This window comes from Chelonoidis abingdonii, chromosome 1 (assembly GCF_003597395.2).
Source record: "Chelonoidis abingdonii isolate Lonesome George chromosome 1, CheloAbing_2.0, whole genome shotgun sequence".
Taxonomy (NCBI): Eukaryota; Metazoa; Chordata; order Testudines; family Testudinidae; genus Chelonoidis; species Chelonoidis abingdonii.
This window is the reverse complement of record NC_133769.1, coordinates 274,491,267-274,505,817: the sequence shown is the minus strand read 5'-3', so window position 1 is coordinate 274,505,817 and position 14,551 is coordinate 274,491,267. Positions and strand designations below refer to the sequence as shown.

The 14,551-nt window shown below is 39.2% G+C and overlaps 1 protein-coding gene across 2 annotated transcripts in view; it reads right to left on the bottom strand.

Moving 5' to 3' along the window:
• The window catches only part of UGGT2 (UDP-glucose glycoprotein glucosyltransferase 2), a 273,527-nt gene that overhangs the window by 166,640 nt on the left and 92,336 nt on the right, over positions 1-14,551 (bottom strand). For both annotated transcript variants that reach the window (XM_032785015.2, XM_032785017.2), the window contains exons 13-15: positions 11,418-11,537; positions 8,063-8,148; positions 1,804-1,939 (exon numbers count right to left, since the gene is read on the bottom strand). In XM_032785015.2, coding sequence (XP_032640906.1) covers positions 1,804-1,939; positions 8,063-8,148; positions 11,418-11,537 — 342 coding nt within the window. The remainder of the gene's footprint in view (positions 1-1,803; positions 1,940-8,062; positions 8,149-11,417; positions 11,538-14,551) is intronic.

Sequence of the window (14,551 nt, the reverse complement as noted above, 5' to 3'; positions counted from 1 at the left end):
TGCAAGACTGGATGCTAGAAGGTTAATACCCCAGATCAGAGGCAGGCAACCTCTGGTACGTGGCTTGCCAGGGTAAGTACCCTGGCGGGCTGGGCCGGTTTACCTGCCGCATCCACAGGTTCAGCTGACTGCGGCTCCCACTGGCCACAGTTCACTGCTCCAGGCAAATAGGGGAGGGGAGGGAAGAGAGGAAACTGTGGCCCACACAACCCTCGGCCTGCATCACTTCCCGCACTTTAGGGGCCCCAGGGCCCTGGGGCCCTGGCCTGCAGCTCTAAAGCCCCTTGCGGAATGTGGCCCTGCGAGCGTGGGCCAGAGGACTCAGGGGGAGCAGGGGCAGCCATGCAGCCAGCAGCTGGAGAGAAGCATTGCTTTCCCCTTTAAAGCCGGCCAGGGAGAAGTGGCACTTTAAAGGAGAAAGCACCGCTTCTCTCCGGTCGCTGGCTGCGTGGCTGCCCCTGCTCCTCCTGAGTCCTCCGGCCCATGCTGGCAGGGTCGCACTCTGAAAGGGGCTTTAGAGCTGCAGGCCAGGGCCCCCTTAGCCCAGGACCCTGCAGCCCCTAAAGCCCCTGCGTTCCGTGTGGCCCTGCCTGCTGGGGTGGGGGGGCAGCTCCCAGAATTGCAGCCATCGGGGTGGTGCAGCGCTGCACTTAGCCACCTGCACACCTCCTGCACCAAACAAGAGTGGCCCCAGGTAAGTGCTCTGCACCTCCTGCCTGCCTCAGCCCTGAGCCTCCTCCCGCACCCCTACCCTGAGCACCCTCCCACAACCTAACTCCCTCCCAGACCCTGCACTCCACCCTGAGTGCCCTCCCGCACCCTAACTCCCTCCCAGACCCTGCACCCTGAGCACCCTCCCACACCCTGCACCCCCAGCCCTGAGACTCAGGGGTAAGCCAGGCGCACCTCTCCACCACAGTACAATACAGTATATGATGTCTTTTGTCTGCCCCCAAAAAATGTCCTTGGAACCTAACCCCCTGCATTTACATTAAATCTTATGGGAAAACTGGATTAGTTTAACATCGTTTCACTTAAAGTTGCATTTTTCAGGAACATAACTACAGCGTTAAGTGAGGAGTTACTATATATGGTTACAGAATTTTTAAAAATCTGTTTGCATCCTATTCTCTAGTTCAATTTCTTTTTGTCAAGAGTCCTCACAGAGATCCTGTACTTCAAGTCAACCCATTTATCCCTTGTAAGTCCCTAAATGTTCCCTAAATTTCCCTTCTGAAGCCCTTCACTCTAGCCGAGGATGTCAGACTTCTCTCCCAACATCTGAGCCTGGAAGATTTCCATGTTCTTCCAGAGACATGAATAGAGTCAACCAGACCAGGCAAACACTTGTATAATGAAAATGTCTTACCCAGTCTACTCCATTTTCTATACCACTGAATGACCATGGAAGTCCTCTAAATCATAAGGCATGACCTAAACAACTTTGGAATACCATTACTCCAGTGTGTGCCAGAACACAGACAAGAAGGCATGCATGAAAAGGCCATATAAAGAGTCCCAAACTATGACTGCACATGAAAATACTGCTTGCTGAAAGGTATGTTTACCTTCCTTTAATCCTTGAAGAAAATTTGTAAATAGACAATATTACCAGAATGAATTTGTTTGAGGAGCAGGAAAATGTTTTCAGTAAGATATCCTGCAGCAACCTAACATCCACTTTTAGAACAATTTTGTTTCCAACTAAAGACAGTCACAAGGAGGAGAAATTCTGAATTTATAGGAAAGCAAACAGGTTTAAAAAACATTATGCATTATTTTTATCTATTTACTGGCACTAACATTTATCATGGAGATAAAAGCTTGAGAAGTATCAGATTCTTCTGCAATGTAGTTAAAAGCTCTAAAAAGAGCTACTCCAGCATCCTCATTCCCGTCGATTTCTTCATTAGCATGTAAGATGAAAACAAATCCAATTCTGTAGGGGGAAAAAATCCTCTGTAAATATTTATTTTCTGGCTTTTTAAACCTTATTGAAAACAGACTGAAGATATTGCAATTTCTCATTATTGTTCAGATACAAACAATGTGAGGATTTTCTACCAATATTCTACAAATTAATATCTGCACTATTCAATATCATAAAACATACTTGCATAAATTAGGACTGTTTGTACTGTTTCCTCCAAACTTTACAGAGAGTGGGCTCTTGCTTTACAAAATTATTGTTTCATATATGTTGTGCTCTCCAGATTATTTGTAATGTACAAAATTATTGTTTAATATATTCTATGCTCTCCATGTAATTTATGGAACTAGGTATAAAAGAACACTGCAATGTGGACAAATTATGGTACCAGTTCAATTGGACAGATAAAAAACACATGGTTGGGCTGCTGATTTAAGTCAACCACAAAAGTTTACAGACATACACTGAATTTTTTAAAGATTTTCATCTCAAAATGGCAATGAACTCGTGGGGCCAAATTTAGAAGTGACATAAGCTGAAGTTTAAGTTACACATAAATAAGTTTGTCAGCGGATGTAACCTATGTTCTTCTACAGTGGAATGGCAAGGAATGGCAAACAGAAGCGGAGTGTAATTTCTCTTTCACTGTCTCGTTGGTTGCTTTTCTTGTTACAATCATGCCCTTTTCAACAGTCTCAGTATGTAAGTTATACTCATTTACACTAGTATTTACATCATCTCTGAATCTGGTCCTTGATCTTAAACATTAAGATTTAGAGAAAGAAGGTGAGTGAGGTAATCTTTTATTGAACTAGTTTCTGTTGATGAAAGAGAAAGCTTGTCACTGTCTCCAATAGATGTTGGCCCAATAAAAAATATACCTCTGTCAAGTTACACTCCATATTCTTCACAGAAATATTGTTATGGTATGAACATGGCATAACTAAGATGTTTTATGCAAGATGGGTCTTGTGATATCTCATTGGAAAGGTTATGATTTACTGAATGTGATTATCCAATTTGTACTCATGTATCATTTCTGTATCTAAAGTTAGGAATATTGACTATGTAACCATTACAATTGTGTGTGTACTTGGGAAACACCCACCAGACAACAGGCCAACAGCCTTGATGGGCCATTAAGAAGACACAATAAGGCTTTGACCATATTAATCTCTCTCCTTCCTGAGAAGCTGGGATGATGCTTTGACACTACAAGGTCAGGCAGTCATGTCACCTGGTACTACACACCATCTTGGACAGTGGTTCTCAAACTTTTGTACTGTTGACCCCTTTCACACAGCAAGCCTCTGTGTGTGACCCCCCACCCCCATTAATGAAAAACACTTTTTTACATATTTAACACCATTATAAATGCTGGAGGTAAAGCAAGGTTTGGGGTGGAGGCTGACAGTTCGCGACTCCCCATGTAATAACCTCGTGAACCCCTGAGGGGTCCCGACCCCCAGTTTGACAACCCCAGATCTTGGACGTCTAGTGATTCTCCACTAAAGGAGAGGGAGGTCAGAACTGGAAAACAAAAGATTCTCGCCTTATGTAAATTTTGTTTAAGGCTGGGGAGTAAATTGACCTGGGTTCACTCTTCACTGCATCCCCACCCAAGATGACAACTGGAAAGCTCTGAGAAACAAAGTCATGCAGGGGGTGGAGGAGGAAAGAGTTGAACCCAGGCTGGAAAAGGGATCTGGTCTGTGAATATGGTGTCTGAAGATTTAAGATGCAAGCAGGGTAGCTAACCTTCAAGAATTTCTGCATCCTGCCCAAAAGCAACATTTAGGATGAGAAATTACTTCTTGAAACCAGTCTCTTTAAGATCTTAAACTTAGTATGCATGTTTTGTTTTATTTGCTTGTAATCTGCTTTGTTCAGTTTGCTATCCCTTATTATCACCTAAAGTCTGCCTTTTGTAGTTAATAAACTTGTTTTTGTTTATTATAAAATCCAGTTTGTGCAATAAATAATGGGGGGGGGGCGCAAGAAGTTGTGCGTATCTTCCTTCACATTGAGAGAGGGGGCAAATTTATGAGTTTACATTCTAAATATTTCTCTACAGCGCAAGATAATATTATTTTGGATGTATTTTCCAGAAGGGAGCTGCACTTGAGTGCTGTACAATTTCCTAGCTGAGTCTTCCCATAGAGAGCTGCTGGCTACTCTGGGTGATTCTCCAGCTGGTGCATCCTTACCTGTGTGTGTGTACTGCCAGGGGCCAAATAGCCTGATTCACCAAAACAGGGAACGGGAGCCTAGGCTAGTGCAGAAGGCATCTCACTACATCAGGTGGCACTCTGGAAGGGGGATCCAACCCGTCCCCACCTCATTTACCTTGTCTTACTAACATCTTAGGACTAACATGGCTGTAACAACAATGCAATCAAAATTTATACATATTTTGATGTATACTTTTGATTACTGTCCTGCCAAAACAAAAAATCTTTCAACATTCCTCCCAAATAGGAACATTTCTATATTAACATCCCATTGTACCTTGCACTATCTATTATATATGAAATAAAGTTTGCCAACAGTTTTAGTTGGGACGCAGTCCACAACGTGTAATATTACTTCTACTGTTCTTAATTGTAGAATCAAATCATTCTTCTTTTAAAGCTTCTCCTTCATTTTGCATACATAAAGTTTTCCATCAGAGTGGAACATATTGCAGTCCTTTAATATTCATAATATAGTAATAATAGTAACAAGTGCAAATCATAAATATTTCATAATTACAGAGTAGCATCAAAGTATTTCAAAAAGCAGTGTACAAATGTTATTTAAGCTTAACATATCTGTGAGACAGGAAAGGGTTATCTCCATTTTACAAATTGAGGAAGTGACGTGGCAAAGCTCATATCGGAATAAGGGTCAGAGCCATGGAAAGAACCCAAAACTTCAGATTCCAAGAGCCCAGGCTCTAACCACAAAAGATACAACCTCCTTCTCATAACAGTAAACAGTAATATAAATACATTTTCCAATTTTCAGTCTACTTTCTATAAACTTAGGAGTTATTTACAGATCCTGGACTTAATTCTAAACTGTGTTTTTCCAGTTTTACACCAGTGTTAACTCATTTGATACTAAGGAGATATATATATATATATGCTTTAGTAACACCACTGAAATCAATGGAGTTATACCAGTGTACACTTGTGTAACACAATGAAGTATCAGGCCCCTTGTGAATGAAACATTTAAATAAAATGTGAATGTTTAGATATGGTGACTACTGGATTATCTGCCCCAAAATAGAGGCAAACTGTAAAACAACTACACTGAACAAAATGAGAAGTAATGCAGAAAGAGGAAAAGGACGACAGCACTGCGATCATATTGGGGAAAAACAGTAAAGAATCAACATCAAGGACTTACCATAAACATAATTACAAAACTGTATGGATTTGAATTAAAACTAGATCAAAATAATTAGATAGCTTTCTATCTTCAGCATTCCAGATTGGTTCAACATCTTTAACAGAATACTGTCACAACCAATGAATAGACTGTTTGGCTGATTCAAATTCATTTCCTTGGAGGAAATAAAATGAGATTTTTACCATGCCATAATGATGCAGCAGAACTAAACTTAACTAAAAAAATTAACACTATATGAAAAATATATCTAATAGGTTTTCCAAAAAGATACAAATAATTAGCACACAGGGGGAGTACCTTGTGCTACAATCAACAGCTTCTCCCATTCTTTCCACCAGACCTTCTGGTTTGAGGCTGTGATAGCCAAAACCAGAGCTGGCTACCAAAACACAAGCATGCCCAAGGTAATCACTTTGAAAGGTGGGATGTGATAGAACAGAGCTGATCATTTATTCATGCTAGTAACATACATTTGGAATGATCAATCTTTATCATAGGCAACTTCCAGTATGATTTTTGGAAAAAGTAATGTGGAGAAATTTATTCATTATCGTCTCCAAGAATGAAAGTCACAATGAAAGTCAAGTACCACAAAGGAAGCCATAACACTGACAATTCCATAACATGGAAACTAGTGGATACTGTTAATGAAACAATATTTGGAGGATAAAAATTAAAATAGACTACTCTGACACAGTCCTCACACCCAAGTCAAATGTAAACTTTGAGGACTACCTGTACCACAGAGTCAGATATACACGCTCAACAGGAGAAGCAAAATACAGTTTAAAATGCATTATACCAATAAACTGAGGCAACATTCTTGAAAACATTTTAAAATCATTTCCCCACACACAGATGGAATACAAGCTGTCAGGAACAGTATCCCTGATGATGCCACAGCACAACTGGCTGCTGAGCTCTGTGCCTTTATACTCACACACAACCATTTCAAATTTGATGACAATATATATCTCCAGATCAGTGGCACTGCTATGGGCACCCGCATGGCCCGGCACCGCTAGTGGGCACGCCGTATGGCCCCACAATATGCCAACTATTTTTATGGGCTGACCTGGAACAACCACTGCCTCAGACTCTCGTCACTCATGCCCTCTTCTCTACCTTATGCTACAATTGATGACATCTTCATTATCTGGACTCCATTGGGAAGGAGCCTTCTTGGAAAAAATTCCACCATCGATTTCAGACAGCGTTCCACCCCACCATTCAACCTCTCAGCCTGGACCAATCTACACCGAGAGGTCCACTTCCTAGACCACCATGGTGCAAATAAGGGATTGTTCACATTAACACCACCCTATATCGAAAACCTACCGACTGCTATGCCTACCTTCATGCCTCCAGCTTCCATCCCGGGCACACCACACGATCCATTGTCTACAGCCAAGCACTGAGTACAACCGCATCTGCTCTAACCCCTTCAGACAGCAGACCAACACTACAAATCTCCACCAAGCATTCTCAAAACTACAATTACCCGCACGAGGAAATAAGGAAACAATCAACAGAGCCAGACGTGTACCCAGAAGCCTCCTACTGCAAGACAAACCCAGAAAGAACCAACAGGACTCCACACTGGCCATCACATACAGCCCCCAGCTAAAACCCCTCCAACACCATCATCAGGGATCTACAACCCATCCTGGACAATGATCCCACACTTTCACAGGCCTTGGGTGGCAGGCCAATCCTCGCCCACAGACAACCTGCCAACCTGAAACATATTCTCACCAGCAACTGCACACCGCACCATAGTAACTCTAGCTCAGGAACCAATCCATGCAACAAACCTCGATGCCAACTCTGCCCACATATCTACACCAGTGACACCCATCACAGGACCTAACCAGATCAGCCACACCATCACCGTTCATTCACCTGCACGCATCCACCAATGTAATTATACGCCATCATATGCCAGCAATGCCCTCTGCTATGTTTTACATCGGCCAAACTGGACAGTCTCTACGGAAAAGGATAAATGGACACAAATCAGACATTAGGAATGGCAATATACAAAAACCTGTAGGAGAGCACTTCAACCTCCCTGGCCACACTATAGCAGACCTAAGGTGGCATCCTGCAGCAAAAAACTTCAGGACCAGGACTTTCAAAGAGAAACTGCTGAGCTTCAGTTCATCTGCAAATTTGACACCATCAGCTCAGGATGAACAAAGACTGTGAATGGCTTGCCAAACTACAGAACGACAGTTTCTCCTCTCTTGGTTTTCACACCTCAGACTCTGCTAGAACAGGACCTCATCCTCCCTGATTGAACTAACCTCGTTATCTCTAGCTTGCTTGCTAGCATATATATACCTGCCCCAGGAAATTTCCACTACGTGCATCTGACGAAGTGGGTATTCACCCACGAAAGCTTATGCTCCAAAACGTCTGTTAGTCTATAAGGTGCCACAAGATTCTCTGCTGCTTTATCCAGGAAAATGTTATCTGGTCATTCTCCACATGTTCTTACAGAGTAACTGCAACCTACCAGCCTTTGGAAAACTATTTTCTCATGAAAACTAAGTGCTACAGTATGTTAAACACAACTAGGCCAACTAGTAAGCCCACTGGTAGTGTTTTACATAGCTATGCTGGACAATTGAGTTTCACTTCACATCTTTCTCTTTCTGACTGGGAAATGATGAGAGAGAAGTAGGACTCATCAAAAAGCAGATAACGTCAATTAACATTGCAATTTTACATTACCTAAGTGGTATATTGTGGTGATAGAATAATTCTGCTAGTTTCACAAAATCAGCTGCATGTTCCTGGACAGGATCAATAAACAATACCTAATAGGAGAAAAATACATAATATAGTCAATATATAATCCTTTTAGTTCCTTTCAGATTTAAAATACGAAGTAGTACAGGGATTCCAGAAGGAGTTTTGCAGCCCTACATACAGTTCTCAATTCTCATCTCAGAAATTCATCACAAGAAAATATTAGGAGTACATATAAAAACAACTTCAGAGTTTATGTATTGTATTAAAAGCTGAAAATTTTGAGATAACCAGCAACTAAATTTCACCACAGCTGTACAATCACTACTCTCTTTTTGAAAGTTAGAGAGCTATATATTTTTCATAAACTCATACCTTGTTCTAAATTTGCTGTCACTTCCTAAATATACTTTGAAAAATGAGAACACCAAAGGCTAAAAAGATATATAAAAAGCCTAAACAATCTATGCCATCTAACTTTGTTTGCAAAAATAAGAAATATATTTTACTTTGAAAGAAAAACCTTCACCTTCCTCCCTGCTGCATTTTTGTTTTCAGTTTTTGTTGTTGCTGTTGTTAGATTTGTTTGTTTTAGCTTGGAATGCAAAATAATCTCTTACTTGCAATCTAAGAAGCTGAAACTGCAACTAATCCACATGGGAGGAGTCTAGTCTCTAAATGGATCAGATTACTGAACTAAGACCTTAGATATTCAGCCTTGCAATGCTACCCAGTTGAGTGTTCATTGTAATTTGCCTCCTATTTAACATACAGTACATATAACAATATTTTATACAAGTGTGCAAAAAAACTCCAAACCCTATTCTTTGATTAAAAGACAATAATACCTTTTCTTATATTGTAAAGTTTCTATAACAGAGAGTCTTATATTCCAATACCAATATTTAATTATGTGTGCGCGCACACACTCTTTCTATTACATATAGACACACCAATGAGCGCACACATTATTATTATTATAAACATATACATTTTTATTTTATATACTGTTGTGTTTTATTCTGAGCTTCTTCTTCTTAAATATATACTTAATAACTAATTTTAAAATGCCTAAACTAGTTAACATTATCTTCAATATTTTATGTATTAATATTTCAAATGAATAACTTTGTTTTAAGACTGCAGGGTTAAGGAAGTCAAAAATCATGGAACGCCAAAGTTAAAATCTATCCCCTTGTGCATACGCATTGTGATATAGTATTGCATTACAAAATCACATGTTAAAAATTATAGATGATACAGGCAGTAACACCTATACTTATGGCTGCCTGACACTTTCCATTATAAGACCGCGTTTTCAGTTGTTTATAACTTTGTCAGACTTGGTCCGAAATTTTCTGCGCCAGGTATATGCCTCACTAAGCCTCAAAACAGTTTAGCTGTTTCTCAGAATTAGGTTAGGGAAGAATACATTGTTTTGCACATGTTAATTTTTTTACAGCCATTTCACTAAAAAGCTCTAGCGCCTTCATGCGTTGTAGCAGAGTACTGACATTTAATAAGGGGATATTATTAAGGATGAGTCAGGGATGTATTTTTTGCCAAAGATTCTGTTTGTAATGAGCATGCTACAACACAGGGGTGCATGGACCAAGCAGGACTTTCCCTGCAGTTGTTTCTCCCCAGAGCCACAGGGCACCAGACACAAGATCTAAGAGCAGAGAGAGTGCATGGACAGCTCTAATTGGGATTTCCTAACTTTTAAATGCTTTACTTTGCGAACTTTATATTTTTAAATGTGATCTCTATATGCAATATATAAAATAGAATTTCCTATACATGGACACTCCCACTCAGTAGTTAGTTGTGCTCATTTCACCACAACAGAAGCAAGTCAGGCTTCCCTCCACCTCCTCCCCTATCCACAACTGCATTCCTCCTTTGAGTTCAGACTCCTTCACCTGGACTGCGGCAACGCTGCACTCTAACCCCAGTTTACTCTCCCTTCCATCCCAGAGAGCACAAAAACATTTTAGAGTGTGAAAATTTCATCTCACAAATCAGTGGAATTTCAAATGAACTGGTTTTTCAGTAAGTGGAACCAGCTGATCATCTTAAATTCCTGTATGCTGAATCTACATTCCTTCTAGCTCCCACCCAATGTGTCCATATAGCCTAGATTAGACTGCCACTGTCATAGCTCCCACAGCCTTAATTCAGCAATGCAATCTAATTTCTACCAGCAGCCCACCAACGTCAGTAGTATACCATCTGCTCATAATATTCTGATGGCACCTGGCAGCAACACCATAATTAGGGTTGTGTTCTAAAATGGGTATCAAATAGGGCATAAATTTCTGTTCTTCTCTAAAAGCAGGTGGTGTTAGTATTTATACCTTTGAACTTTAGTGATAATGGTTGCTCCCGCTCTGACCTTTATCTCTGTGAAAGATTCCATGGTGGCCTGATGCTGTAAATCAGCATGGTACTGTACAATACAAGCAGTAATCTGATACATATATTGAAGTTTAGCATCTAATATTCATGGAAATAGCCAAGATGGGAATAAAAAAAGAGAGACAGGAGATTAAACTATTTCCTAATATAACGGTGTTTTGATTAAAAAAACCAGACGCTATTACCTGAATAGAAAGTCTGCGTTTTAAGCTCACAAAGGTTAACTGACCTGAGGAACCATCACTTGTGAATGCACAACTCCCTCTGATGTCAATGGTATTTGAACACACACCCCCACACTCAACTAACATGATAACTGGGCCCAGGAAATCCAGAATTAATCTTACTGTGTCAACTTCAATTCCACTCCTCAACTCCTGCACATTGAGAAGTATTTAACTGGGCAGTGCCAATATCTTTGCTTTTATTATTATTATTTTGTTACATGACAAACTACACAAGGCAATGTGACATTTACAGTGAAGAGTTACGTGATTTTTATACATACAGATTAAAGAAGTGTCTGTGGTATTAAGTAGTCTTTATTGTACCTTATACAATTTAACATTAATTGTAATTCTGATAACACTTTTATTGAAATGTAATGCCTTTTGTAATAAATAGATCTAATTTTCAATACAAACAAACACACAGAATGCCATCTACAGTTAATGGCAGCCACAGAAATTTAGCAATTCTGAAAATCAGGCCTGGTATTTATATATTATTTAATGAACTAGAAAATTTTAGTTAAGATTTCAAGGTCCTAAATGAAAAATGTGAATTTCCAGCAAAACCTAAAACTAAATGCAATGCTATATATATTTCCTCATAAAAAATAAGATTCATACATAGTGCTGTTCATACACTAGGCAGCAACACATGAATATTCACCTAACATAAGAAACTCAAAACTTACCAAATTATACAAATTGCGCCTAATCTGCCGTATAACTCCTGGAAATGTTTGCTTAAGCAGTTCCTGGAAACTTGTGGGCCATTTGTTGTAGATGTGATCTTTTTCTATGTTATTGACCCACTAAAAAAAAACAAAACACACAAGTGAGTCATTCAAAAAGGCCACAAAGGTTTACCATTGAATCACATATTTATAGCCAAAGCCATGCTAACAAACACACTATTTTCTCACAACAGCTGGCGGAGCAAGTAAAAAGGACCAGCTTCTTTCTAAATGAGAGAGTAATAGAAAATAGACTCTAAAATATAAAAATAGGAATCCTAATTTGTTGTTATATGTAACACCTTAAATAGGTGCAATTGTAAGGCCTAGTCTAACCTTAAAAGTTTTCTGGTACAGCTACAGCAGTAAAACTTTGCTAGTGTAGATGCAGCTTATACCACCAAAAAAGTACCTATACTAGCTGGGTGAATGAAATGTGCTATGCTGGCAAAAGTACTTTTATGCCAGTATAATGGCAGCTATACTAGTGATTTTATCAGATATAAATGTCAACTAAAAGTAGATCCCTAACTGACAGCACTATACGAACAAAAGCTTCTAGCGCACACCTGGCCTAAGATAAGTTTATTTGAACAAACAGAAGTTGTCACCGAAGTACAAATCTTTGTTTGTTTAGTATCATTTAGATCCATGTTTAAACATGTGCTTAAAACTATTTGTGTTTAACCGCTCTGCTGGATCCAGGCAATACTGAGTATACTACTGAAGTATATAAACATAGGTGAGTGGGACTTGTTTAAAAACATCAGAATTCTATTACCTGTCCTAAAATATGATGGCACATAACTATTAAAAACTAAATGCAGGTGGCATATCAAATTTCCTGAAAATGCTGAGAAGCAATAATACTTTTAGGTTTTTTTCCCCCTTTAAATCAGACCCTTAGGGTTTTTGAATTAAGCTATGTAATGAAACATTGATCTAACAGAAACAAGGAAAAGGAAAAAAGAGATCTTTAAGATTATCATTACCTAATCAGAGGAAAGATATAATTGTAATTCTGCGCTGCAGTATGACTAAAATCAATTTCAATTCTCTCAGAGCAGAAAAGTTACATCAAACAGGTAAAACAAATATTCTGTCACCCATGGGAGTATGTAAATTCTGACACTAAGCACTCCCGCATTCACATCATACATATAATATTTATACAAAATATGCCTTATGAGGTATCATTTGAAAACTAATAACTCACTGATCATTAGTTTTCTTGTATGATGTATGTATGTGATGGTTATTAAGAGTTATGAATATATACTGCAATTATAACTAAGGTGTGTGCAGACCAGGTATGTCAACAAAGGAAAGAGTGTTTACCTCAATTTACATGTAAACAGGTTCATCACGACATTAGGTGGAGGAGATGGCAGGGAATAAAACAATTTGCATTTCGGCAAACACAAGTGGGAGGGAAAAAAAGAGCATGGAGCCTCTTTCTCCAGCAGACTCCATGTTGCCTTCTGCACTCCTAGAATAAATTTTACTCTGAGGGGTAACCTTCAGAAGAATCTATTTAAAAGGTTTACTGGTCTATATAACAGGGAGCTGAACTTCAAGTGATAAGCAACTGAATCAAGAGATTGTATACAATAAGAGTGAATAGAGTGAGGTCCTTTCTGAAGGTAATGACACATTGCTGATTAATATCACTGTGGAATGTATGTATTAATACTATGTAAGGAATCATGGATATTAATTGACATAAGGTACAGTCTGCCCAGACAGGAGGGTATGTCACAGCTATCTACCTATCTCCTGTGTAAATTAAGCATGGTGGAATCAAACAAGGGAAGCCTTATTTACATAGAAATCAAACAGCGGGATTGGAAGCCCACAGAAAGAGAAGAACACCATGAGGTCATCCTGCCTCTTGAAACAAGTTCATTGAAGCCATCTTTGACATCCATCACTGGACAGACTTAAGAAGCTAGAGTTCTTGCAAGCTGACAAAGATAGGTCCGTCTAACAAGAGAGGTCTGAAGTCTCTAGAACTGAATATAGGTGACAAACCTGCCTAGGTAAAGATTTTTCACCTAACACAACAAGGGAAGCCAGCATCTTATACTTTTGTGGAAGATCCTGACGAAGGAGAAAATCAGCTATGGCAAGGAAGAAAAGTGACTGGTGAGAGAAACCATACTGAACAAAGGCTGTATCTTGCTAGATTACGTTTTAGACCTTTAGAAGCATATTTTGTTTTGTTTTACTTGTAACTTTCTATTGTCATTCTTTATACTTTAACTTACTTAATCTTACGTATATTTTGTTAATAAAATTATTGAGCATTGCCATAAACCAACTCAGTGCTGTGTTTAAAGGGAAGGGTGTATTTATCCTCAGTTAAGTTAATAAGCAGTGATGTGTTCTGTATCTTTAAAGGGACAAATGAACCATATTATCTCTCTAAATTGTCCAGGAGAGGGCGGGACACTGCAGAGCCCATGGTTTTGGGAAAATCTGTGACTGAGAATGTGTTCGGATCACCCTGAAAGTAGTAACCAAGGCTGATGGAAGCCAGAGTAAGACTGTGTGGATGCAGACAGGCTTCTAGGGGTAAAAGCTGCTGAGCCAGAGCTGTCTAGTACACAGACACTCAGGGTGTGACCTGCTTGCTGGTTGTGAGCAGCCAAAGTTGGAAGCTACAAAAGCAAAGCACTGTGAGGCACCCAAGTTACAGGGCAGGCAGTGACACAACCCCTCACTGGTCTGTATTGAACCTACTAGACTGTAATGATAATATAGAGAACAATAAAAAACTAAAATTTGCTCAGTTATCATTAGTTTTCAATAAAGAGGCAATTTGGCATTCCATGAGGTTTTTTTTCTTTTCAATTTTTTTCCTCAATTAAAGGACATATATCATTTGTCACTGCAGACTGTTCTTTAATTGTTTTTCATGGAAGTCTGTGTATAGTTAATAAATTAAAGAATGACATATGGTGCCTTCAGATGAGGAATAATTAATATTTTTACTGCTTTTTCCATGTATACAAAAGGCTGCTAGGGCAAATTGTATCAAATTCTATGACACGGCTAAAAACAGGGAGAGTGTGTTTAGTGAGTAGAATAGG